At 50.3% G+C, this 25311-nt stretch overlaps 9 protein-coding genes and 1 non-coding gene across 10 annotated transcripts; 6 read left to right on the top strand and 4 right to left on the bottom strand.

Annotated features, from left to right (window-relative positions):
- Positions 1-760: 760 nt before the first annotated feature.
- C8Q69DRAFT_510889 (putative ABC transporter) lies at positions 761-6119 on the top strand (the record flags this gene model as incomplete). Its single annotated transcript, XM_028633224.1, has 15 exons — positions 761-1300; positions 1358-1529; positions 1578-2481; positions 2541-2663; positions 2729-2827; positions 2885-3009; positions 3065-3112; positions 3162-3828; positions 3887-3964; positions 4016-4577; positions 4631-4882; positions 4937-5226; positions 5285-5738; positions 5796-5840; positions 5922-6119. The coding sequence occupies 15 exons, from the start codon at positions 761-763 to the stop codon at positions 6117-6119; spliced, it is 4557 nt and encodes a 1518-aa protein (XP_028481213.1).
- A 773-nt stretch (positions 6120-6892) lies between these two features.
- C8Q69DRAFT_127527 (hypothetical protein) lies at positions 6893-8407 on the top strand. Its single transcript, XM_028625275.1, has one exon. It carries the CDS (start codon positions 7057-7059, stop codon positions 7990-7992), a length of 936 nt encoding a protein of 311 aa, XP_028481214.1. The 5' UTR covers positions 6893-7056; the 3' UTR covers positions 7993-8407.
- A 205-nt stretch (positions 8408-8612) lies between these two features.
- On the bottom strand, positions 8613-11015 carry C8Q69DRAFT_128402 (hypothetical protein). Its single transcript, XM_028625279.1, has 2 exons — positions 10072-11015; positions 8613-9957 (listed from the first exon to the last, which is right to left on the bottom strand). Exons 1-2 carry the CDS (start codon positions 10671-10673, stop codon positions 8823-8825), a joined length of 1737 nt encoding a protein of 578 aa, XP_028481215.1. The 5' UTR covers positions 10674-11015; the 3' UTR covers positions 8613-8822.
- C8Q69DRAFT_127566 (putative general amidase GmdA) lies at positions 11016-13550 on the bottom strand. Its single transcript, XM_028625278.1, has 5 exons — positions 13019-13550; positions 12131-12964; positions 12016-12063; positions 11547-11961; positions 11016-11489 (listed from the first exon to the last, which is right to left on the bottom strand). Exons 1-5 carry the CDS (start codon positions 13298-13300, stop codon positions 11359-11361), a joined length of 1710 nt encoding a protein of 569 aa, XP_028481216.1. The 5' UTR covers positions 13301-13550; the 3' UTR covers positions 11016-11358.
- Positions 13551-15080, bottom strand: C8Q69DRAFT_127565 (hypothetical protein). The gene is made up of 2 exons (XM_028625277.1): positions 14681-15080; positions 13551-14604 (listed from the first exon to the last, which is right to left on the bottom strand). Exons 1-2 carry the CDS (start codon positions 14976-14978, stop codon positions 13802-13804), a joined length of 1101 nt encoding a protein of 366 aa, XP_028481217.1. The 5' UTR covers positions 14979-15080; the 3' UTR covers positions 13551-13801.
- Positions 15081-15569: 489 nt separating this feature from the next.
- C8Q69DRAFT_409361 (cyclin-dependent protein kinase) lies at positions 15570-16770 on the top strand (the record flags this gene model as incomplete). The annotated part of the gene is made up of 4 exons (XM_028628248.1): positions 15570-15606; positions 15726-16240; positions 16288-16451; positions 16509-16770. The coding sequence occupies 4 exons, from the start codon at positions 15570-15572 to the stop codon at positions 16768-16770; spliced, it is 978 nt and encodes a 325-aa protein (XP_028481218.1).
- A 1140-nt stretch (positions 16771-17910) lies between these two features.
- On the top strand, positions 17911-20949 carry C8Q69DRAFT_127536 (large subunit of cytosolic Ca2+-dependent cysteine protease). Its single transcript, XM_028625276.1, has 6 exons — positions 17911-18474; positions 18542-18728; positions 18783-19047; positions 19100-19466; positions 19522-19713; positions 19766-20949. The coding sequence occupies exons 1-6, from the start codon at positions 18046-18048 to the stop codon at positions 20747-20749; spliced, it is 2424 nt and encodes an 807-aa protein (XP_028481219.1). The 5' UTR covers positions 17911-18045; the 3' UTR covers positions 20750-20949.
- Positions 20926-23071, top strand: C8Q69DRAFT_482432 (hypothetical protein). Its single transcript, XM_028631650.1, has 2 exons — positions 20926-21364; positions 21423-23071. The coding sequence occupies exons 1-2, from the start codon at positions 21183-21185 to the stop codon at positions 22810-22812; spliced, it is 1572 nt and encodes a 523-aa protein (XP_028481220.1). The 5' UTR covers positions 20926-21182; the 3' UTR covers positions 22813-23071.
- C8Q69DRAFT_t143 lies at positions 23047-23118 on the bottom strand. The gene has a single exon. It is a non-coding gene; the product is annotated as a tRNA-Thr (tRNA).
- A 979-nt stretch (positions 23119-24097) lies between these two features.
- On the top strand, positions 24098-25097 carry C8Q69DRAFT_510897 (xylanase D; the record flags this gene model as incomplete). The annotated part of the gene is made up of 2 exons (XM_028633225.1): positions 24098-24738; positions 24800-25097. 2 exons carry the CDS (start codon positions 24098-24100, stop codon positions 25095-25097), a joined length of 939 nt encoding a protein of 312 aa, XP_028481221.1.
- Positions 25098-25311: the final 214 nt, after the last annotated feature.

The raw sequence follows: 25311 nt of genomic DNA on the forward strand, positions 1-25311 counted from the left end.
ACTGTTCGCGGCTGGGGATGAATGACCTCATCATGCTCGGTCCAGATGAGCAGCTACCATATTCCAACAGCAAATAGCTCACCCAGAATCAAAACAAGAAATCATAGTCCTGTGGATTCGATTATTGCGAAATACTATGCAGTCATCTACAGAACAAACCCTGATCATTCAGCTTCCCATCGGTGGTCGGCATTCAGTCAGCCCGATGGGCGATCCTACCGAGAACAGCAACAGACTCGTTGCAACAATGCTGCATTGCTGATGGACGCCTGATATCTGATATCAGACGCGGGACGCTCGCTAACGGTTTGAAGCATGAGCGAATCGGTGGCCATTATTTCCCTCCAGGTCTTCCCCAGACAACCGGTTGTGGACCACCAAAACCCAACCGGATCAGGTAGTGGATACCTCCGAGCTAACGGATGACTATCCATGATACTCACGACTCCGACTCCGACAGTCCAGAAGCTCTCGGAGCCGCGATCAAGTCTAGCGCGAGCAGGGCGCTTCTCTTGACGTAATCCTTCTCTACGTTTCAATCTGCGTACCAGTGAATAATAGCGGTGCCTGGACGATGCAGTTCTCCGACTCCGACTTGATCTGTGGTGCACAGATATACAGAAAGAAAGCCGCTCATGCTAAACAGCAGATCATTTTCGACAACGCTACTCCTTGGGATTAATATATCCTAGTACATTCTTTCATTTACTCCCTGTGCCAGTTGGCCTCGCATAGGCCCGGACTCGACCATTCACATGCTATGGCTACAGACAACGGCGCCGAAGGTAGCAGCAACAAGCCCATCACGCCGCAGTATGGGTATGAAGCACTAAACCCTACTGCAGGAGCTAGGTCTTCCAGTCCGGTGTCCAGCGTGAGCTCCGATAAAGAATTCGAGCCAATTCGCAGTAGATCACCAGAGAAAGCTCATCAAGACAGCCCGACAGACTCGACAACGGACATAGAACGAGACAATGAACTGTCGCAAGTTATTTCTCGACGGCGCAGTGGTGCCTCTGGACATGAGAACGATGAAGACTGGGCACAGATTGAAAAGCTCATGTCACGCATGTTTGGAAGAGAGAGACAAGCGAATTCAGAGGAGGAGAAGACAAGACATCTGGGTGTCGTATGGAAGAATCTCACCGTCAAGGGATTAGGGCTCGGAGCAGCGCTGCAACCGACCAATGGAGATATTTTTCTCGGTCTTCCTAGATTGATCAAAGGTCTATTAACTCGGGGTAGAAAGGGCGCAGGAACCGCGAAAGCACCGGTAAAGACGATATTGAATGATTTCACCGTAAGTATCAGTTGTAAAAATATGTAACGTATATCCGTGCTGATTATCACCATTCAGGGATGCGTCCGACCGGGTGAGATGCTTCTTGTTCTCGGGAGACCAGGCTCTGGTTGCACAACATTCCTGAAAATGATTGGGAACCAAAGAGCGGGTTATGAAAGCATCGAAGGCGATGTCTACTATGGTGGGACAGACTCTGTAACCATGGCTAAGAAATACCGTTCAGAGGGTATGCAAACTTATAAATCCTCTGGCAGATCACGGCTGACAGGGACAGTGTTATATAATCCTGAGGACGATTTGCACTATGCAACTCTCACAGTTCAAGACACTCTCTCATTTGCGCTGAAAACGCGGACTCCGGGAAAGGAGTCGCGCATTCCCGGAGAGAGCAGGAAGGAATACCAGCAGACGTTCCTCAGCGCCATTGCAAAGCTGTTCTGGATTGAACATACACTAGGCACCAAGGTCGGCAATGAGCTCATCCGGGGAGTCTCTGGCGGAGAAAAGAAACGAGTATCTATTGCGGAAGCGATGATTACGAGGGCGAGTACACAATGCTGGGACAACTCCACCAAGGGCTTGGACGCAAGTACTGCTCTGGAATACGTCCAAAGCTTGCGCAGCTTGACGAACACAGCGCACGTCTCCACCTTAGTTGCCTTATATCAGGCCTCGGAAAATCTTTATAACCTCTTCGACAAGGTCATCCTAATCGAGGAGGGCAAATGCGCTTACTTCGGTCGCACTGAGGATGCCAAAGCGTACTTTCAAAATCTCGGGTTTGAATGCCCGGCGCGATGGACTACTCCAGATTTCTTGACATCAGTCAGTGACCCTAACGCGAGACGTGTCAAGAAGGGATGGGAAGACCGTGTGCCACGGTCAGCAGAGCAATTTGAGCAAGCGTACCGTCAGAGCGATGTATACCGAGACGCTCTCCGTGATGTCGATGACTTTGAGAAGGAAGTCGAGGAGCAAAGGCATGAACGAGATGCTGCTAGAGCAAAGATGAAAAAGAAGAATTATACTTTGTCTTTCTATCAACAAGTCCTAACTTTGACACATCGACAATTCTTGGTCATGTTTGGAGACAGGCAATCGCTGGCGGGAAAATGGGGCGTCGTCACATTTCAAGCTCTCATTATTGGGAGCTTGTTCTTCAACCAGCCTCCAACAAGGTAAAAGAAAGAAAAATGCCCTGGTTCAGATGAAGTTTACATGGCTAACGTTGATACAGCTCGGGGGTCTTTACTCGCGGCGGTGTTATGTTCTTTATCCTGCTTTTCAATGCCTTGCTGGCCCTAGCTGAGCTTACAGCTGCCTTTGCGAGCCGGCCTATACTGATGAAGCATAAAAGCTTGTGAGTAGTTTCTCTCCACTCCGAGGCTGTTGAGTTTGAATAACCAGAACCATAACGTAAATTAGTTCGTTCTACCGACCTTCAGCTTACGCTCTAGCACAAGTGGTCGTTGATGTTCCTCTTGTCCTCATCCAGGTGGTTATATTCGATGTGATAGTATACTTGTATGTGCTTCTATGTCATTATGGCTCTTCATGTACCGTGCTGATGAGAATTTGCAGCATGTCAAACCTCTCAAGGACTGCCTCCCAGTTCTTCATCAATCTACTGTTCATTTTCACATTGACGATGACCATGTACTCGTTCTTCAGAGCTCTTGGGGCACTTTGTTCCTCACTTGATGTTGGTAAGATTCTTGTGAAAGGCTTGAGATTCTTATGGCCAATTACTGATTAAAACAGCCACTCGCCTTACTGGTGTCGCCATCCAAGCACTGGTTGTCTACACAGGTTCGAGAATATCCTTTTACACTCACGATATCGATGTTAACTATAACAGGATATCTTATTCCTCCTTGGAAAATGCATCCATGGCTTAAATGGCTTATCTGGATCAATCCAGTACAGTATAGTTTCGAGGCGCTGATGGCAAATGAGTTCTATAAACTTAAGATACAGTGCGAGCCACCATATATTGTTCCTGAGGGGCCAGGCGTATCTCCCGAATACCAGAGCTGTGCTATCCAAGGAAGTCAGCCGGGTCAGACATATGTCAATGGTTCTGACTATATCAAGACCGCATTCACATACACAAGGGCGCATCTTTGGAGAAATTTCGGGATCATTATCGCATGGTTTGTCTTGTTCGTGGCTTTGACGATGCTAGGGATGGAACTGCAGAAACCCAATAAGGGAGGCAGCTCAGTAACTGTCTTCAAGAGAGGCGAAGCTCCCAAGGCTGTCGAGGATGCTGTCAAGAATAAGGATCTTGTTGGAGATGAGGAGAAGGGCGAGAAAGATGCACCGAATCCAGTTACCCAGGCCGAGTCTGAACCGAACAGCCGAGACGAGGTTCAGGGAATCGCCAAGAATACTGCAATATTTACATGGCAGAATGTGAACTATACTATTCCGTATAAGGGAGGCCAGAGAAGACTGCTTCAAGATGTTCAAGGATACGTCAAACCGGGTCGACTGACAGCCTTGATGGGTGCTTCTGGTGCAGGGTTAGTCGGAAATCTATTTCCCCTCACTTTCCAAAGTTGCTAATTCATAGTCCAACAGAAAAACGACACTTCTGAACGTGTTGGCCCAGCGAATCAATTTTGGCGTCGTCACAGGAGATTTCCTTGTGGACGGAAAGTGAGTGATGCCAGTCTAATCCATCCTTGCGATACTAAGTAGCCCTCGCAGGCCTCTTCCAAAAAGCTTCCAGAGAGCAACTGGGTTCGCAGAGCAAATGGACATCCATGAGCCCACAGCAACAGTCCGGGAGTGTCTCCAGTTTTCAGCTTTGCTTAGACAGCCAAAGGAAGTTCCAGTCCAGGAAAAATATGACTACTGCGAAAAGATCATCGACCTTATGGAAATGCGTCAACTTGCAGGTGCAACTGTTGGAGCTGTTGGAACTGGGTTAAATCCGGAGCAACGAAAACGCCTTACCATCGCAGTTGAGCTCGCTAGCAAACCAGAACTACTTCTTTTCCTCGACGAACCGACATCGGGACTTGATTCGCTAGCTGCCTTCAACATCGTGCGTTTTCTGCGACGATTAGCAGATGCCGGTCAGGCGGTGCTCTGCACTATCCATCAGCCGTCCGCTGTACTCTTCGAGGAATTTGACGATCTCCTCCTGTTACAGAGTGGTGGTAGGGTTGTCTATCATGGTGAGCTTGGTTCTGATTCCAGAAAGTTGATTGAGTACTTGGAGCGAAATGGTGGTAAGAAGTGTCCACCAGACGCAAACCCAGCCGAGGTAAGTTCTTAAAAATTTGGTCTGTCCACGAACTATTACTAACAGAGACGCAGTATATGCTTGAGGTAATTGGAGCCGGCAATCCAGATTACAAAGGTCCAAATTGGGCAGATACCTGGGCAACCTCCCCCGAGTATAAAGCCCGCGCTGAGGAGATCAACGAGATGACCACCTCTAGACGCAATGCTAGCTCCGGAAAAGAACATACTGATGACAGGGAATTCGCGATGCCGTTATGGACGCAAATAATTGCAGTAAGCAGGCGCTCATTTATCGCCTACTGGCGGACGCCAAATTATGCAATTGTAAGTTGTGTCCTGTGGACCATTGGCTGTAATACATTATCTCACACTCGGTAGGGAAAATTCATGCTCCACATATGGACAGGCCTATTCAATACGTTCACCTTCTGGCACCTGGGCCACAGTTATATTGACATGCAATCTCGACTGTTCTCCGTATTCATGACACTGACCATCGCACCTCCCCTGATCCAACAACTGCAACCACGCTTCCTTCATTTCCGTGGGATGTATGAATCTCGCGAGTCGAATGCAAAGATTTATTCGTGGGTTGCTTTTGTGGCAAACAGTATTTTGCCTGAGCTTCCCTACTCCATCGTCGCTGGCTCCATCTACTTTAATTGTTGGTAAGTTAACGCAGCAAACGACAGTATGCTAAACGAGGTGCTAATAATAATATACCAGGTACTGGGGAGTCTGGTTCCCCCGCGATTCGTTTTCTTCCGGCTACGTCTGGATGTTGCTTATGCTTTTTGAAATGTTCTATGTCGGATTCGGCCAGTTTATCGCCGCCATGTCACCCAATGAACTGTTTGCCTCCCTGCTTGTTCCTGCTTTCTTCACCTTCGTGGTCGCCTTCTGCGGTGTCGTTGTGCCTTATGCAGCGCTACCACATTTCTGGAAGTCATGGATGTATTGGCTCACACCTTTCCATTATCTTCTGGAGGGTATGCTTGGAGTCGTCACGCACAAACAACAAGTCAAGTGCGTGCCCCGGGAAGAGGCTAGGTTCCGACCGCCACCTGGACAGACTTGCCAGCAGTATGCTGGCCCTTTTGCCCAGCAGGCAGGTGGATACGTGGAACAGGGTGCTGATGGGCTGTGCAACTATTGCCAGTATTCGACAGGTGATAGATTCGTATGTGTTTGAGACGCCTACTTTTCTCTGTACTTGAAGCTAACTTTCTGGAACTAGGCTACTTCGTTTAATGTCTACTACTCGCACAAATGGCGCGACTATGTAAGTCAGCTCTTTCGATCTATCCTACTTGATGAAGGCTTGAAGGCACCCATGCAACACTCTTACTAACACGGTTACTAGGGCATATTCTTTGGTTATGTCATTTTCAATTTTATCGCTGTCTTTGTCATCTCCTGGTTGTATCTTCACGGTGTCCGAAATGCCAAACGCTGGTTCAGCGCACGGAAGACGAAGAAGGGCAACAAGAACTCTGCGGAACAATCTGTGGAACAGTCTGTGGAACAATCTGGGGGAGCAAAGGAGGAAGAATCAACCTAGATCGAACCCGGGCACCTAGCGGTCAGTTGGCTGGTGCCCTAATCTCCACTCAGAGCATTATATGCATTGAGAATACATGATAGTAACAGAGATAGACAACGGGGACAAAACATAAGAGGCAATGCTTTACATCTTTGTTTAGTCCCAATACTCGATTCAAGCAATAGAATTAGTCTGGTGTCTTATCACAGCATTCGTGATTAGCCATCTCATTTCTCCGAATATAGATCAAAGGCGGTAGTTCACATCATGGAAATTCCCTGATAACTATTAGTGACGGAGGCAATGCTGAAGCGGTACTCGGGTCATTAAATTTCGATTATACCGCGGAGAAGTTCGTATAGCTATAGAGTTGCTTTGTTTGAGTCAGTCTAGAACTCTAATCAGTTGCCCCGTTAAGAAAATAGATGAGCTTAAGAGATGCTCACTTCATCCCTAGAAGCTCTATAATAATGTCCCCCAAAGGTGCATCTACCTCAGTGAGAGACTCTAGACGACTTGGTCGATATCGGTCTCCACAGACCTCAATTTCTTCTTCTTCGCCCTGGAAGTTGACCAGCCGTGATCGACACGGATATGGTGCCCGTACCGTTTCTCCCGCTCTTTAGTTTAACTAACTTAAAAGTCCCATGTTCAGAATGCACACTTTACTCTATATAAGAGCGCGATCCTCGGGTTTTGCGGTACTAATCTTCCAAGTCCCGGCCATGCTGTCATTGATGCGCAACTATATCACCCCACCATATCGCATTCTGCTATATATGTATGTATAAGGGCACAGCTTCTTTAAATCCAATTTTCCCTAGCTACAAAATATACCCATTCACGTGTATCGGTCAAAGCACCATTCTTCTTCCTCTCTCCATCACACCCTGCAGAGATACCTACCATATTACTCTACATACCATAAATCTCCCATATAGAAAGATTTGCGACAATGTCTGTCGATCTCAACAAGGACCTCGTCGCTCTCACCTGTGCTAGCGGCAAACAATGCTCCCAGCTCATTCCACTACTCTACAACAGATGGAGAAACATCCGACTTATCGTCCACAGTCCTAGTTCAGAGACCCGTCTGCGGACGCAATACCCCAACGCTGAGATCGTCCGCGCCGATATGACACGAGCCGACGATGTCGACCGAATCATAGCCGGAGTGACTACTCTTGTCCACATTGGACCAAGTTTCCACCCCCGAGAGACGGAAATAGGATACTTGATGATCGACGCAGCTAGTCGTTATCAAGTTCAAAACGGAGGTGTTTTCAAACACTTCATCTACTCCTCGGTCCTCCATCCTCAATTGAGAAAATTGATGAATCATGACTGCAAGCGCTATGTGGAGGAATATCTCATTGAGTCCGGACTCAGCTATACTATTCTACAACCGAGTCATATGCTGAATATGTTCCCCGTGGCGCCCTTGCTGGAACAGGATGAACCGGTGTTTTATGCGAATTATAACCCCGAGATTACTTTCTCGTTTACTATCTTGCAGGATCTGGCTGAGGCGTTTTGCAAGGTCATTGAAGAAAGAGAGAAGCATTATCTTGCGGAATATATGCTTTGTTCGACCGGGCCTATCTCTTACATGGATGTTACTGCTACGCTAGGGAAGGTGATTGGCAAGTCAATCCAGATCAAAACGAGGGAGTTTTATGATTCTGTTGAGTTTCTGGAGACTATGGTGTTGGAAGATCCGAAGAAGGCACATCGAGTGGCTCGCGATGGGATTCAGCGGTTGCAACTATATTATAACTTTTATGGAATCAAGGGGAACATGAATGTGCTTGAATGGTTAATTGGCAGAAAACCAACAACGGTGGAAGACTTCTTTCGGGAAAGAGTTTCTCAGTTGCGGAAGGGAGCCTGAACTTGAAGAAATAAGATCTAGCGAGGATGCGAGGTTCCTTCCCTTTGGCAAAGTATGAAAAAAATACAATTATATGCAGTATCAATTAGGTAGGCAGTATATATAAAGTAGAACAGGATCAGAAGAGTTATCCATTTTCGCACACGCGCCCACCCTCCAATGCTTGCAAGACACTGATGCTCAAGAAACAGCAAATAAAAGAACAAAAAAGGAACATGAAACAAAGTGGAAAATATCGACATTGCGTCTCCCCATGCAGTGTTAACGCAGAAATATAGAAATGGTGTGCACATAGAACACCAAGCACCGTCAATCCTGCAATGATACCTCAAAACCACCGGTGTTGAAGACGAAAGCGTCAAGTGATAACTCGTGTTGACCCCCATCACCACCGCATGCAACATGCTCATGTAAGTCCCCGAGGAATCCAGAGATTAAAAATATATATATAATAAGACAGGTAATGGTTATGTACGGCCCCAGTGGGCAGCTGTGCAATTCGACCCTGGCGCAGGTATGTAGGTACCGAAGTACCGAAGCTTGAGGCCATCCGGGCAGTACCGCCGAGAAACTTATCCTGGTATAAAGGGGAAAAGATCTTACTCTCCTCAAAAGCAAAACCAGACTGCGGCCATTTCTGGCTACGTCCTTTGGGTTGTTCCCACTTCCATGCATAGGTGTCCTCTGTTGGTTTTGTGCGATTCTGGGACTTAGACATCACTTTGCAGGTCCAGTGTAACAGTGCACCATGCTCTTCCCGCATGTGCGAGTTTCTCTCTATACGCCTCTCCAGGCGGATAGGAGTTACACACGATCCCGATATCTGCACATCACCGTACGCTAGGGCGCGATGGAGGAGGAGTTGGCGCAGACGCCGTACCAGGTCCAGATAGAAGTAACGACTGGACAGAGTGAGGACCCCATGATGAGGACGTACCATTAGTACTATCACCGGCGGATGGGCTATGTCTACCTTCTGCTGCACCGGTTGCCGCCGGACTCCCGTTCATTAGACGTTGACGCTTAGCCTGCGGAACCCCATTGTAACTTTGGATATTCTCCTGAGGCTGATATGGAGGTGTCTGCTGTTGCGAGCTGGTAGACGCTGCTTGGCCAGGGCTTGCAGCAGGTGGAATTGGGCTACGAGCCGCAGGAGGCTGCATCGGTTGCGACCGATTGGCAGCCTTGTGCGCATCATCAGTATGCAGTTTTACGGTAGGACTGTTTTCCTCCGATACACTGTTCGCATAGCTGACACCATACCGGCCCATACTCTTGTCATGCATCACCACACGCTTCCATTTCGCTACCACCGTGTCGTAATCCCATCTAGAAGAGGCTGGATTGAGCAGACCTTCTTGTGCATCCAACTCCCTAGTTACATCTCGAGGAAGAGGCAGAAGGTCGGGAGGGAATATCGCGAACTCCCTAGGCCATTGGCAGGAACCTAATTTCTCCACTTGAGCCCGTAGCTGGTTCGCTTCCTGCTGTACTCGTTCCAGCTGGTGGTCGAGATGTCTACGCTTCTCGACTTCCCGAGCAAAAGCCCTTGTGATCTCCAGGTGCCAATGCTCACGCTGAGTCTCCGGAGAAAGTGCCATCCAATGTTGAAACGACAAGTCTAGATGTCTGGAACTAATATCGTCGTGCTGCTGGGCCGTTCGAGTAATCATGGTCGGATCATTGCTAGGGAGATTCACGCCCGACTTCCCGGGAGTCGACCGGCTCGTGGTGGCAGATGCCAGCTGGTCCGATTTCCACTGCTCAATCTGAGCTCGTAGAGCTTGTCGGACAATCTCAACATGCCCGGGGCCTGGAGGTTGTAGAGGAAACGAGCCTGGAGCAGGAAAAGGATGAACGGAGAATAGACTTGGAGGAGGCGGAAGCATCTGCAGACATAAAGCTGGAAATGTCTGCGACTGGAGATCGAAGTCAAAAGGCGATAATCGGGGTCGCACCCTAGAACTGCTATGCATATGTGGTGTAAGCGGCAATGTTTCTCAAAGTACCCGTGTCTCCGGGGACCATTAAACAAGGGGGGCGGAACAGATTGTCCAAATAGATAAAGAGGTAACCCACGTCGCTGCTTTGATATTATCCAGAACCTCCCGCAATGCCAACTCCAATGCTCTCGCCGTGTCCGCCGAATTCGCACTACCACCACGGCTGGCATAGTCCAGTGGACCTATCGAGACGGACGGCTGCGACGTCGTGAACCACGCAGCACTGGGACCATCTCGCGGGCTTGATGGATTGGGGATGTCGTTGATGACGCCTGTCGCGTGCCACGTAGGCGTATTGAACATCATCCGGACGCCCCCTTGGTGCTTACTATTCAGTTCCAAAGGAACTACACCATGCGGATCGTGCTGACTCTTCCCCATGGCACGGTCTGGACTGTCCCGCTTCCCCGTTGAAGTGCGCGCCTGGCGCCTGGTGATACCGCTTCGAATGCGCCGGATCTCCTCGACATCGTGGATGCCGTCGGGCTTCTTCTTGAACAGATACTGATCGAGATGCCGGCCCAAGGACGACGAGGTGAACGCCTGGTGACAGTACTGGCATTGCTTGTCCTTGATCGTAGAATTCTTCGCTGGGGTCTGCTGCCGTTGGGTATCGTCACCTCCTACAGAACCCTCGGGCGTGTCGGTTGCGCGGGAGGGGTTGTTGGTGTCGTCCATTGCGAAGCAGCGGAGTTGGACGATGGACGATCCTATCGAGGCCTTCCGACGATCAGGGCAGCCAGATGAATTGCGAAATCAACACATTGGGCAGAAGGAGAGAGCAGCAGGGCAGGAGGCTGCTAGAAAATAAAACACGCGGTGAGAAGCAATCGAGGAGGCAAGACGTAGAGTGGGAAGCTGGCCTGGAAGAAGCTGACGCTGGCGATCGTGTGAGAAGATGCGAAGCCAAAGCCAAGGCGGGAGATGATCCCTCGCGCTAGGGGAACCTGGCAGGTACTTGACCCGCAGCCGAGTTTTGGCCGGCCAGCCAGGTACCTCGCAGGTACCTTGACCTCCTCGATCTGGCGCTGTCGCCCGTTTGTCATCGGGGGCTTCCTTGAAGCTGCTTCGTTGCAAGAGATTAAGCAACGACGAGCTCTGTTGGGATTATCTCCGCCACGCAGCGGGGATGGTCTCTATATGCAGATCCTCCAAGTTGGGCGGGGAAAGAGTACTACAAGGGAGCGACTAAGTACATCCTTTTGACTTTTTGTTTGCCAAGCTCGAAATACAAGAGCGCCAGGATACGGATGTATTCGATGTATTCCTCTTATACAGTATCTATGATTTATCCGTGTAGCGTCGGACACACGAGATCTCTAGGGATCCTGTCGCGACTGTGTCGACGTGTAAGTAAAGGGCCTCACTTGGTATTGCTCTGCTTGGCAACCTCTGCACCAATGTACTCTGCCAGAGTCAACATCTTTTCCTCTTGGAATCGTCTTCCAAACAATTGCACTGAAACAGGAGCTCCGTCGTAGATCTCAGCATCGTCTAGAGTTGGGTTAGCAGGTTCAAACTAGTTGCACTGACGGTCGCCTCAGTACTTACACTCTGCCTGGACCTTCTTGTCGGTCTCTCCGAAGAAAGCATCACCGGTGTATGGCACATCAACTGCCTTGTCCGCACGGGTAACGGGAATCACGACGGTTGAGTAGTCAAGGACATTTAGAAACGACGTATAGCCCACAGGTGCACTCTTCTGGGGTATCACAGCGGCATGAGGAGCAGGCGGGACGAAGACGCCGTCGACAGGACGCCCGGTTCCGGTCAGCTTGGCAGTGCTGTTCCAGTAGTCCATATATTTCTTCTGCCATTCCCGCTTTGCGATGTTGAGGGCTGCAATTTCCGAGGCCGTCTTCTGCGGCAGACCTGTCTCTAATATAATCTGCTCAACAGGCTCTTCGCCAGATAGTGCAAAATGCTCGGTAACGTCGGCACCGCCATCCATTGAATACGTCCGGCTCTAGAAAAGGAATAAGTCACTTGTAACAGCTACGTGTGAAAGAGAGCGACTTACTGCAATATCATAGGCCTCAGTATGAGACGGTGGGTTCCAGTCGATGACCTACAGTGTACGGTTAGAATCATTTTTACGGCTTCGCCGGGAAACCAGCTCCCCATTCTGCTCTTACCTTATGTCCAAGCCTGGTCAGCGTCTGCACAATGATCTCGATTCCCCTTGCGACTGGTGGGTGTGGCCGAACAGTGCCATCATTGCGCATGATAGCAAAAGCAAGTCTTTCCGGGTTGGTAGCAGACTCCTTGATCAGTGCCAACGTCTCCTTTTCCACATCATCCCGCCACGGTAACTCCACTGCAAGAGGATCATGATACCACGGCTGCTGGCTCAGGACGGCTTTGAAAAGCAATTTCAGATCGGGAGCTGTTGCCGCTAGTGGTCCGATGACAGACAGGATGGTGCTTTGGCCATCCATAGAATTTGCAGCACCTTCATATGGAACCCTTCCAGATGAAGGCCGCAAGCCATAGAGACCATTGTAAGCAGCTGGAATGCGGACGCTTCCCCCGATGTCGGTGCCAAAGCCACCGGGTGATCCTTTCAAAGCAATAAGGGCACCCTCGCCTCCAGAGCTTCCTCCACAGGACAAGAAGCGATTTTTCGGGTTCCAAGTGTACTCAATGATATGGTTTGCGGTCTCTCCTGCCATCAATGTGGTCGGCACGCTGGTCTTGCAATACAAGACAGCGCCACAGGCGCGAAGTTCTCTAACAAGCTCGCTTTCGAAGGCACCCCGTCGGGAGTCATCTTTCTTGCCCTGGAAGGTTCCTATCCAACCGACATATCCCATTGTGGTCTCGACGCCATTGACGTGGAACTGGTCCTTCAGGCTGACTGGGAGGCCGTGTAGCGGGCCCACCGCCTTCTTATGTTCGGAAAAATAAGCGTCTAGCTTCTTAGCATCTTCGATTGCTGCATCAAAGAAGATCTCATGGAGACAATTGACCTGCCAAATGCATTAGAGCCACTGCATATTTCTGGACTATATCTTATAACTTACGAGCTGGTGAGCAAGTGCAGCCCTGTGGCAGAAAGCTTCAGTGACCTCAACAGCAGTCCATTGCCCTGATGTTGTGCGCTCCACGATGCCAGCAGCGTCAGTTTCAGTAATCTCGAGTTCGCGAGCATTGAGGAACTGTTGAATATAACCGGCGGTCACGTCTCGAAGTTCCAACGGGGAAGGGATTGGTTCCTTAATCCTCCACTTCTCCGGAATCAGATCGAGGACAGCTTGACGCTTAGCTTCTGCTGCAGCCTTCCAAGTTGGTTTTGTGACGGTCATGTTTGCGCTGTGATAAGATCTTGAGGGAAATAGACCTTCACGGTGACGGCGGCTGTCTGCTTTTTGTTCTCAGGCGGCGCGATCCCCCAGTCTACTCCTTATCTCCGCAGCCCCATATAGGTATCTAGCCATCGGAATAGAGTAAGATCAAGGCCGGTGCAAGGACCGCTCTCATCGTGTCGCGTAATGCACGAGGGACAATACGACACCCTCGCGGGGTTCGTGGGTCACTAACAGCTCCTATCCGAGCTAAACAGTCATGGCATCTGCGGGGCCACGAGAGGACCTTAATCGGCCGCCGCGATAAGAACACTGATAGCATCAACAAGTGCTATTGTTCGCCTTCGTTTAGAGATACGCGACCGCTGTATGTCGATCCTAGGGGAATTTGGGTCTGAGATGGTTGAGATTCAGTGCTTATCGGCGCAGACGGACGCACTATCCGCTAAGGTAATCAAGTTGGATTCTTTCACTGCCAGCTACGTTTGGCATACCCCTCCATTATTGTTCCTTGGCGGCGGAGGAGGAATCCTCCGGTAGTATCATCTGCCGGACATTCAGATTGACTCTCTTGCCCGACATCCAACCCTTCCAGTATTGATATCGCGGGTCCTGAGATGCGGCGTTCTGATCGGCGGGCCAGTCCTGGAGCCACATCGGGCAGGTCGAAGGCAGAACCTTGGGCACGCCATGCCAGGCAAAACGCGATTTCCCATCCATGTAAACGGCGTCGCCGGAGCGTAGCCTGATGACTTCGCATCCTTGGCCGGAATCGTGACTTATCAGAAATAGCCCGTCGCAGCCAATGCTGATACTGATCAGGCCGACATCGCACTGTTCGCTGACATCTCGATGCACGCTCAGCGTGTCGCCGGCGGAGTAAATATTTACGATAGCTGCTTGCGCCTCCGTTTCGGGGAATGCCGCACGCAGCAGTTGGGCGATATCATCAGGGAAACGGGGAGGGGGCTCTGAGGGGTACACCTTGGCAGTCCAGTCATACTGGCCCCCCAGTGTCATCCAACGGAGCTTCTTGTTCAGGAAACTCTCGATAGTGATGGGCTTGTGCGTTTCTGGGTCCTTTGGGCGAAGCATACGCATGGGATCATCCTCAAAGAATGATGTCGATGAGGCATCCGCTTCCTCGGGGTTAGTAGTAGAGTCTGTTTGCCCGGGGTAGGACACATGGTAGTGTAGATGCACGTTGGTCTTGTGCTCGTGGTTCCGCAGATCCCGATGCAGCAGACGAGAGAGCAATTCCTTCTGTACAGTAGGCGGGAACAGCGACGGGATCAGACGGAGGCCTGGCAAGGAAGGATTAATATACCAACTATTAGTTCATGGAGTGCAATTGGCATCACTTGGTGGTTATGTACTCACCAGAGACAGAACGTAGCGTCAGAATAGGAATATCTTCGATCAGAGGCCCTCGTGGCGGGGGCGCAGGCTCTTCTCCAGGCTTGATAAAGTGATCAAATGCCCGCCGTAGCTCCCTGCTGGACTTCCATCCTGCTAGAGAGATTCCATCTGGCAGATCGTCTGGATCTAGCTTCTGCAAGTTGATGATGTCCTGCTGGGCATCCACTTCCGACGCCTGCAATCTCTGATACTCCTTGTAGCGGCGCCGGATTGGCTCCGGGGGACGATCGTGCGCATTCAAGCCTTTGATCTCCGCCATACTCTAATTCTTAAGAAGCCTGCGGGCGGTAGTCAAACAATAGTGGAGACCTGTTGATGAAGATAACTAAAGAACGGGGAGTAGTTATGGAAATATGGATATCTTGATCGTAGATTAACTTACACTCTGTACTAAGTAAGTTCTCAACTCCCATCGCATCCAGTCAGCTGCTTCCGCGAGAAAGCGCGCTTTTGTTTGTGTACACAAAACGCCCTTTACCGCCTTCGCTCCCCCACCAGCAGCAAAAAATCAACAAGAGAGAACCGCACCATGAGAGAAGAATCATAGTCAATCGATCGATCAGTCTGCAGGTTGAAGGAACTCTGCTTCAGACTGGCCATCTCCAGGTCCAATACTAACTAACCCAGCAGATTCAGCCCTTCTCCCGAACTCCTAAATCTCCCTTCCCGCTTGTTGCTCTCCTGCGTCCGCTCTTTTTCCCCCCTTGGCAACAGAAGCTCATCCCCCCCCCCGCGTTCTCAACGACACGACTACCGAAAGGGATTGGTGCTTGTTCTCAGCCCCGACTACGATCCTGCCAGACCCCTATCCTTCGTGTTTGACCACCCCAGAACCTCCTCTGTGGCCGCAATGGAGAACTACCAGAAGATCGAGAAAATCGGAGAAGGTAAGTAGCCATTCGAAAGCTCGCCAGTCGGGGGTCGAGACCTCCTCCAATGGGAGAAATGGCTGTCCCCTAGAGGCGCATTCTCGGGGCCAGCGGACTAAGTGGTGCATCAACTACAGGCACGTACGGTGTGGTCTACAAGGCCCGTGAGCTCACTCACCCGAACCGAATCGTAGCTCTGAAGAAGATCCGTCTAGAGGCTGAAGATGAGGGTGTCCCGAGTACCGCCATTCGCGAGATCTCCTTGCTCAAGGAGATGAACGACCCGAACATTGTACGACTGCTCAATATCGTCCATGCAGATGGCCACAAACTCTACCTGGTCTTCGAGTTTCTCGACCTCGATCTGAAGAAGTACATGGAGGCTCTCCCGGTCAGCGAAGGTGGACGAGGCAAAGCTCTGCCCGATGGATCAGGGATGGATATGAACCGGATGGGCTTGGGCGAGGCTATGGTCAAGAAATTCATGGCCCAGTTGGTGGAAGGAATTCGGTACTGCCACAGCCACCGTGTCCTTCATCGGGATCTCAAACCACAGAACCTGCTCATTGACCGGGATGGTAACCTGAAATTGGCCGATTTCGGACTGGCGAGAGCGTTTGGTGTCCCTCTGAGAACATACACCCATGAGGTAGTCATGAAAGACGCATTGGCTCTGCAAAACGGCTGACGGATGTCTAGGTTGTCACGCTATGGTACCGTTCTCCTGAGATTCTACTTGGTGGACGCCAATACTCTACTGGTGTAGACATGTGGTCTGTGGGCGCTATCTTTGCTGAGATGTGCACTCGTAAACCCCTGTTCCCCGGTGACTCCGAGATCGATGAGATCTTTAAGATCTTCAGGTACGCATGCAGCCAGTGCTTGGTCATTACAGAACCGGCTAACCACACACCTACCAGGCTCCTTGGTACCCCCGACGAATCCATTTGGCCCGGTGTCACTTCTTTCCCCGATTTCAAGGCGTCCTTCCCCAAGTGGAAGCGTGAACCGACACGGGCTCTGGTCCCCGGTCTCGAAGAGAACGGATTGGATTTGCTTGATGCCTTGTTGGAGTACGATCCAGCCCGGCGTATCTCTGCCAAGCAGGCATGCATGCACCCGTACTTCCAGCACGGCAGCTCTCACTACTCCGGCCGGCACCGTGTTAACGGATACCATTGAATGTTCTCTCATGATATGCCCCGCCCTTTCCATGTAATCATGATGTTTGGATGACAAGCAGTAAAGCCGAGGTTGCAGTCTGTATTCCTGAGAGACAGCCATCTCCTGGAGGCTAAACCTGCCTGCCATCAGATCTGGTCCTCAGAGGTCACTACAGTACTCTGCCACTCCTTGTGCGGTTTTCTTTTTTTGTTTCATTTGTTTTATGGCGTTCACTTGGAGTACTGTGGCACGAGGAAAGTTGGGTTACTGAATAGTCCAAAGTCCAAGAAGTCCTGTTCAGGTGTTCTTAGGGACACCTATACCCGTCCCAATTAGACCTGCTTCGAATCTTAATTCACATATCTCTCTTATCGAGACCAAGACTCCATAAGCCTTTGGCCGCGTGCAATTCTTCCTTTTGGGATCTGATAGCCCAGTAGTAGCTTATGTGAGACGCGGTGCCTTGCCGTACGCATTATCTTTCTTCCCATGAAAGACAAGCCTCGAGTCTATTAACTTCCTCCGCCTAAGATACAATTTCGCCTTAATGTTAAACCAGTCCAACGACGCAGCTCGATCTGCCATGGTCCGTCTCTCTTCAGCCAGCGGCCCCCAGTTTTGACGGCTGGACCCCATCCTTAGTGTCTCCGGTGCCCCGGCCCATGGGACGCTACCCTGTGAGAACAATCTGTCTAGAAGCTCTTCAGCCGGTTCTTTTTGCTAACATGGGCTGTAATTAGCACCAAATGCCAGCTCTTATTTGCCCAAAATCCGCGGGGTGGCCGATAGCTGGGATCGCGATCGTGTTTCAGGCTTTTCTTGCGGTATCTGGGGCTGCTGCTAAAGTAGCGACTTGCAGGGATTCAGAATGGCCCGGCGTGGGCCTGCAGCCTTATGGCGGTGTCTCTCGATCTGCGTACTATTATGACTTCGACCGTTCAGCGCACAGTCTCTCGACCAGCTGGCACAGCGGCCGTTGTCGTTGCCTCATGAGGCACGGCGATGTCCGTCGGGCGGATTGATGATCAGCCTCAGTTGCTGAGCCTACAACGTCAGAGAGAGCCAGTTCATAAGATAGACTATTATTGACTAGGCGACCTGTCGTCGACTATTTCTACCAAAGGGCCCCGTGGAGATGCGCACCGTCCTCTTCTAGCGACGGATAAACCAACTATTGAAAAGGCCGTCTCGGATAGCGCCTCACAGTTGAATTGTGCTCCAGCTCATTAATAATAATTGTGTCAATTGCACACCTAACCAAACGTTTTCTACCGTCGACGGCTCCAAGCACAAATGGATTCTGATCTCGAACCACCCGACGGCCCTCCATCTTCTCGTTCAGGTGGAACCCGAACCCCGCGGAGAGCGATGAATCAACCACCCCAGGAGACGGTCAAGCAGTTCTGGGAACGCTTTAATACGAAATATCCCGGAAAGGTGTTTACCGTCCTCCCGGACAACCCGTATGCGCGCACGAGAGCAGCTCGGATGCCAAAGGGCGTCGTCCAAGGCCAGGATGAAGTCAAATCCTACGAGCAAGCCAGGAAAGAGTGCCAGCGTGCGGTTGACCGCATCGTCAGAGAATGCAACCGCGTGAACCAAAAGTATACAGATCCGCATTTTGACATTGAATTCGATCTCAAGTCAGGAAGGAGAGATTGTCTCGATGGGCTAAATGGGACCAACGACGAGCTGCGCCCGAAAGGAGTCAAGAGAGTCACCGTTCGTAGCCCTGAATCTCATTTCTCGTCACCATGAGTCGAATTCCATGTTGACAATTTAATTCCAGGAGATCTTTGAAAATCCCCGGTTCTATATAAACGGACCCACGGCGGGAGACGTGCGGCAAGGCCGCGACGGTGATTGTTGGGTCATGGCTGCGCTCTGCACCATGGGCAATAAGCATGGTCTAATTGAGAAGATCTGTGTGGCTAGGAACGAGACCGTGGGCGTCTACGGTTTCGTTTTCTACCGCGGTACTGTGCCCCCGAATCCGGCTGAAAGATAAGCTGCTAACATTCAAGTGTCAGATGGCGAATGGCAGCAGTGCATCATCGATGACAAGCTCTATCTCCGGGCGGCTGATTACGATGAATCAATCGATGAGCGTCCTGTCTGGGATGATATCAATCGCAACGACACTGAAGAGGAATATCGAAAGGTCTGGCAGACCGGATCGCGAGCTCTTTACTTTGCGCAGTGCGCGGATGAGAATGAAACATGGCTGCCATTGTTGGAAAAGGCTTATGCAAAGGCTCATGGTGACTATTCCGCCATAGAAGGTGGTTTCGTAGGGTAAGAGTTCAATTAACCAATATGCAATCTTGGGCGGACTGACGCAACATAGGGAAGCCATCGAGGATCTGACTGGTGGAGTGAGCACTGAAATATTGTCTAGTAATATACTGGATAAAGACAAATTCTGGAAGGAAGAGCTTATGAAGGTGAACAAAGAGTTTCTGTTTGGTTGTACCACCGGCATATTCTCAAATTGGCTGGATCCCAAGTACAGAGGACCCGCCAGGGACAGAAAGGGGATCACCGAACGACATTGCTACTCGATCATGGAAGCGCGGGAGGTAGAAGGCCAACGGCTTCTTCGTCTGCGGAACCCATGGGGAACGAAGGAATGGAGTGGCCCCTGGAGTGACGGCTCAGAACAGTGGACGCCGGAGTGGATGGAGCGTCTTGGTCATAAATTTGGGAATGATGGGGTATGAATATCCTTTTTACAATTATACGGGAAAGATGCTCAAATATCTCTTCCAGGTATTCTGGATCTCGTACGACGACCTTCTGAAGAGGTATCAACATTTTGACAGAACTCGCCTGTTCGGATCGGAGTGGACGATAACACAACAATGGACAAGTCTGAATGTTCCTTGGTCTGCAGACTACCATAGCACCAAATTTGTCATCGAACTCACCAAGACAAGTCCGGTGGTCATTGTCCTCTCGCAGGTGAGTGAAGGTGTCCTTCTAAGCTGCTGAACATCCAGACTTACATCAATAGTTGGACACTCGCTACTTCAGGGGTCTGAATGGCCAATACACCTTTTCTCTGCAGTTCCGCCTGGAAAAGGAGGGTGAAGAAGACTACATAATCCGCAGTCGGACTCACTATCTAATGGCGCGGTCCATAAACACTGACATCACGCTGGATCCCGGTCGTTACTATGTGCTTATGAAAGTAACTGCTTTTCGGAACACCAATGCAGAGACTGCAGAGGACGTTGTACGGCAGGTAGCCTCGGAGCGCCGGGAGAAGCTAGTGCAGATAGGTCTTTCATACGACCTGGCACACGCCAAAGGCCTGCCGATAGAGACTGAGCAGGAAAAGTGCAAGCGTGAGGAGCGCGAGGAAAATCACAGAATCGCGGAAAGGAGCAAGTTACGCGAGGTGACTTTGGCCCGGAAGAAGAAGGAATACATCAGGAACAAGAAACTAGCTGCACGTCAGGAACGACAAGCTGCAAGGCATTCTCGCTCCATAAGTCAGGCCACGGTGACTTACGCGGAAACGCCAATCACCTACGATACTGTTGCGGATGAAGTCAAATCCTCCAAGCCTAGCAATGGAACCACCCCCGCCTCGACAAATGGCTCCGCCACTGCCAACGGTATTAATGGGACTCGAAAGCCTATGCGTCCGAGTGTTGACACGCATTTCGCAATTGATGGTATTGCGAATGACGAAAGGGGACTGCTGGAAGGATTCGAGTTTGACTCCGACATCGATATGCCGCCTGAGGAGCCGCGAGACGCCAAATCCAGCAAGCATCCCACGGAAGCTGGTTTCCGGTTGGACGAAGAGGAGACATCCTGCGATCCATGGAATGCAGTGTGCGTTGTCGGATTGAAGGTATATTCCAAGGACCGAAAACTGTCCTTACAGGTTATCAGGTCCCCTGCTGAAGAGGATACTGAAGCGGCTCTCGACTGTGACGACCCAGCCGCCTCAGCAACAACCGAGAAAGGGACATGGTTCATCGACTAGGCTGATATACTCAACATAAGTATGATCATCTTTCCAGGCGTATATCTTCATTCTATTACCCTATATTAAGCATTGACAAGCGTTGCGTTGAGCTGCTGTGTTTGTTGAGCGTGCGGTTTCACATATATATATCGTACATTTTAACCTCTGCAAAGACAATAAAACAATGGGGACGCCCCTGATTTTATATTCTCCTTCCATTAGGAATGCAGCACACTCTAGACTTCTTAGGACCTCCTTGAAGAAATAAGACTATCTTGCTCAAGATGCTATCTTCGGTTCTAGTTATCAGAGGTTTGTTTCCCCATCTCGATAAGATAAGCCGCAGCATCTCTGCCAAGAACCACCGTTCGAGGATCACAGAAAAACAATTGATTACCCTTGCAAGGCCTCCTCGCACACAGCGCGGCCTGTCTGCTAGAACAATGGTGCTATGCACGCCCTGATCGGTTCTCTCCAAAGGGCAGCATCCTTTTGTCTGCGCAGACCTCCTGCACTCCGCTGCTTCTCGCGTGTCGCGGGAGCCCGCTTCTACTCGGCTGCGCAATCTCCATCCGCGTACTTTGAAGAGACCGTCGATGTACCTGTGGGCGGTGATGGATCTTTATCATTGAGGTTCGTGAGCTAGATTCCGTTCTTCCACGGGAAGTATCTAACACTTGAAATTGACAAGTATCCTTCATCCCGCTTCTCTACCGCAGAACGTGCGCCCAAATGTGATCCTCTACCTCCCTCCTGGTCCACTGTTTCAGCAGGACGAACCCGACAGCAATGGAACCAACGGGGACGATTACCTGTCGGAATATACTCCGGATATTGACGTTCTTTCACCGCAACATATCCTGGCTTACACCACTCTGTCCACGGTCGTAACGGTGAATTATCGCCTTGGGAAACAGCTCTTGCGGCCAGAAACCGCATTACCGGGAGAACCTCAAAGTCACGACCCCCCGCCGGCGAAATTTTACAAATACCCTACTCCTATTCATGATACTTTGGCTGGTTTCGATTGGGTTCTACAGAATCTTCGACCTATGCAGCTCTGCGTGTATGGCCGACATGTCGGTGGCTCTCTGGCGGTGATGCTGGCGCTCACGGAGCCGCGGTCTATACTAGCCATTGCCGCATACGAGCCTGTATGCGATTGGGTCGGTTTGGACGATTATTGTGTCTCTGTACCGGATGAGGTAGATCCGGATGTTGCTGTTGGGGGCAATGGAGAGAAAGGGTCGAACGGAGTCGAAGCGGCTAAGAAGCCCCCGCGACAGAGGACGAGGCGTCCCGCGGCTGCGCCTGGGGATCTTGTTCCTCTTCTCGAAGCTAGGGAGAAGTTCTTTCTGAAACCGGAAAAGTATTTTGACCCATTTGCATCTCCGATTCTGTTCCTGCGTTCAGCGGGAAAGGAAGTGCCGCTGGAGTTTCCGAAGTATCTGACTGGACCCGACTATCCTGTTCCGGTTTCTGCACAACCGAAAGAAGAAGAGGAGCTGATTGATTTTTGGGACATTTACATGCCCCCTGAGGATGAATCGACCAGTCCTTCTACGTCTGGTTCTGAGATCGACCCCATTGCAGACATGAAGCCGGTCCGACGCCGAAAAGCTCTGTCTCGATGGCCACCGTACGGTCTCGACTACGGACTGAGTGCGGATAGCTGGACGTCTCCCAGTATTCGCCGATCACAGGTTACTCTGCCGTGGGTACGGCTTTATGTGCCTGGGGAAAGGATCACTGAGCCAGAAGAGGTTATCTTAGACTTTGAGAGCCTCGGCATAGAGGACGAAGCCGGAACGGAGGAAGAGGGCAGGAGGACTCGGCGCCGCCGTGGAAAACCAGTCATTGAGAAGACAGTGTTAGAGAACCAGGCTACGGAGATGGTGTCGGTCATGCATCGAGCCTGTTTCTTTGGTCGGGAGAAAGGCTTTGGCCAGAATCGAGTGAAGCTTGTTCGTATCCCCGCTCAGGGAACTTCCGCAGCAGATGAAAGCTCTACCCCAACCGGGGCAAACAAAGCAGCTGAGGAAGAAGCAGGAAGATGGCTTAGCGGTATCCTAACTACCTAAGTGAGAGTCAACAGGCCCGGCTTTATCGATGCTAGATGTAATATCAATCTTACAAACTGTAACATTATGATGATAAACACATGATAAATCTCATCAATTGCCTCCAACTCAATAACCATGCTTCACATATTTCACACACAATCCCTGCTCCTCAATTGAACCATGTCAAAAAGTAAAACCAACTCGTATGGTCCAAAAAAGAAGTCGAAGTCCTAGTAAGACTTCATACGATGCTGCTCACACTCGGAATCGAACCAAGGATCTCATCATTACTAGTGATGCGCTATACCACTAAGCCATGCGAGCGAGGATTGAATGTTTTCTCCCAGGTTTGTTTTTTCATTGTGTGGTCTAGATCTTCCCGTGGGTCCGGCCGTGATTGGGTGAATTCTCGGACAACAGAAGAGTCGCTTGGAGCCGACGGTCAGTTTATGTAGATTATTAGCAGGCTGTAGTTTAGAATAGGCAGGTTACTGCGCGGTGGTAACTGTTGGACATATATTGGATACTTGCGTGTGAGATGATACTGTACAAAGTGTCGTTCGTTAAATGCGAGCCTTTCTCCTCGATTCGGTCAGAGAGAAACATGTGGGGAAATATATTAACTACTAGGTACTTAGTTATCCGGACTTTACATTTACATAACTAATGCAAGATACGCCGTTATTTGCATGATCCTTTAGTCTTTTAGGTCCTCTTTAGACTAGCATCCAGACCCCAGAGTCCGGTTATTGGAGCCTTGATAGCTAAAGACTAGGGCAAGTGGCCAAGAAACAACCTTCCAAGGACTAATGCACGCTCAGCTTACTATCATCGCTCCATCGTCAATCTTTCACTGATACTGTAAGTTCGCCAAAATAATCACCTGCATTAATGCATCACCCCAATGAAAAAAAAAGGCGCCGTTATGTGGAATGGAGAGGGTCGAGGCCAGGATCGACCGACGCATTCTGCATTCCAGAGGGGTAGGATGGCATGGATGGTTAGGATGATTTAATGTTAAGACGATCCCACTTTTGTGATGATAATGCGAAGACTTTCTTCTGCCCTTCTACTATCTGGGATAGGGAAGCAAAAGGGCATCTCTCGTGTCAAGGTTGGAGAAATATCCACGACCAAGGAGAGTTCCCTCTCATCCTTCCTAAGTACAGGTGGAAAGCGGAGGCGGTTACCCCCGCAGCGTTCCCCGACGATGAGAGTCCAAAGATCCCTTCTGATCGGTTCAATTCCACATCACTCTCTATTATTCCTGTTGCTCATTTCAACATTCACAACTGCTCTGACCATGGGTGGCGGACCAAACTACCCCATCCGCCGCGTCGGACATCCAGAACAACAAGGAGAACGCCGCGCTGGAAACCCCGTATTCCCAGGCTGGTACGCCGATCCCGATGCGCGCATCTTCGAAGGCCAATATTGGATCTATCCGAGCGTCTCAGCTGCATACGAAGACCAGACGTACTTTGACGCTTTTTCTTCATACGATCTGACATCCTGGAAGAAACACTCGCGGATTCTCGACTTTGCGAATATCCCATGGTCGACGAACCGCGCGGCGTGGGCTCCTACCGTCGCGTATAAGAACGGAGCTTACTATATGTATTTCTCGGCTGGAGATGGGGCGGGGATCGGAGTAGCCAAGTCAGTGACTGGGCCTGGGGGACCGTTTGTGGATGTTCTGGGAAAACCGTTGATTCCTGATGTGAAATTTGGTGCGGAGCCTATTGATCCGGATATCTTTATTGATGATGACGGGAGGAATTATTTGTATTATGGAGGCTGGAGTCATGGGGTTGTGGTGGAGTTGGAGGATGATATGATTACGACAAAGGGGGAGTTTAAAGAGATTACGCCACCTGATTATGTGGAGGCGCCGTTTATGGTGAAGAAAAATGGGGTTTATTACTACATGTATAGTGTTGGCGGGTGAGTTTTTCCATTCCTCTTCCTTGGATGTTCGAGTTATCGTTTTGCTGACTGATATCAGATGGGGTGACGATTCCTACGGCGTCAGCTACGTGACGGGAACCTCGCCCAAGGGTCCTTTTTCCACTACGGCGACGAAGATTCTCACCGGTAACAACTCGGTTGGGACGGGAGCTGGAAGTCACAGTGTCTTCCGTGTCGGTCATGATTATTATATCTCCTATCATCGCCGGTATCTCAATGACACCGCTCGAGATCATCGCGTGGTCTGCATCGATCGTATGTATTTCAACGAGAAGGGTGAGATCGAGCCAGTGATCCTCACGATAGAGGGTGTGGCTGCCAGGCCGCTTTTATAGATGGGCTAGATGCCTCGTGGCGTGGAATATGTAACTTTCATTCGTAATTTCTTTTCATTCTGTTGGCATTGCTGCCGCCTGATTATGCCACCACGCCATCTTCTAGACAGAAGAGCATATCGGGTGTACATACATAACAATCCATTAACCCATGTCATGACCAAACACCTTTATATCCCTGTTGCATGCGAGGTGCCCAAAAACGCCTTGACTT

This window comes from Paecilomyces variotii (assembly GCF_004022145.1).
Source record: "Paecilomyces variotii strain CBS 101075 chromosome Unknown C8Q69scaffold_19, whole genome shotgun sequence".
Classification (NCBI taxonomy): domain Eukaryota; kingdom Fungi; phylum Ascomycota; class Eurotiomycetes; order Eurotiales; family Thermoascaceae; genus Paecilomyces; species Paecilomyces variotii.

Coding starts and splice junctions, on each gene's coding strand:
- C8Q69DRAFT_127527 (XM_028625275.1), top strand. CDS start 7,057: ATGTCTGTCGATCTCAACAAGGACCTCGTCGCTCTCACCTGTGCTAGC.
- C8Q69DRAFT_128402 (XM_028625279.1), bottom strand. CDS start 10,673: ATGGACGACACCAACAACCCCTCCCGCGCAACCGACACGCCCGAGGGT. Junction 9,958..10,071: donor GATAATATCAAAGCAGCGAC/GTGGGTTACCTC, acceptor TATGCATAGCAG/TTCTAGGGTGCGACCCCGAT.
- C8Q69DRAFT_127566 (XM_028625278.1), bottom strand. CDS start 13,300: ATGACCGTCACAAAACCAACTTGGAAGGCTGCAGCAGAAGCTAAGCGT. Junction 12,064..12,130: donor TGACCAGGCTTGGACATAAG/GTAAGAGCAGAA, acceptor CGTACACTGTAG/GTCATCGACTGGAACCCACC. Junction 11,962..12,015: donor CTGAGGCCTATGATATTGCA/GTAAGTCGCTCT, acceptor TTCCTTTTCTAG/AGCCGGACGTATTCAATGGA.
- C8Q69DRAFT_127565 (XM_028625277.1), bottom strand. CDS start 14,978: ATGGCGGAGATCAAAGGCTTGAATGCGCACGATCGTCCCCCGGAGCCA. Junction 14,605..14,680: donor GACGCTACGTTCTGTCTCTG/GTGAGTACATAA, acceptor CTTCCTTGCCAG/GCCTCCGTCTGATCCCGTCG.
- C8Q69DRAFT_127536 (XM_028625276.1), top strand. CDS start 18,046: ATGGATTCTGATCTCGAACCACCCGACGGCCCTCCATCTTCTCGTTCA. Junction 18,729..18,782: donor CGGTTTCGTTTTCTACCGCG/GTACTGTGCCCC, acceptor TTCAAGTGTCAG/ATGGCGAATGGCAGCAGTGC. Junction 19,048..19,099: donor ATAGAAGGTGGTTTCGTAGG/GTAAGAGTTCAA, acceptor GACGCAACATAG/GGAAGCCATCGAGGATCTGA.
- C8Q69DRAFT_482432 (XM_028631650.1), top strand. CDS start 21,183: ATGCACGCCCTGATCGGTTCTCTCCAAAGGGCAGCATCCTTTTGTCTG. Junction 21,365..21,422: donor GATGGATCTTTATCATTGAG/GTTCGTGAGCTA, acceptor GAAATTGACAAG/TATCCTTCATCCCGCTTCTC.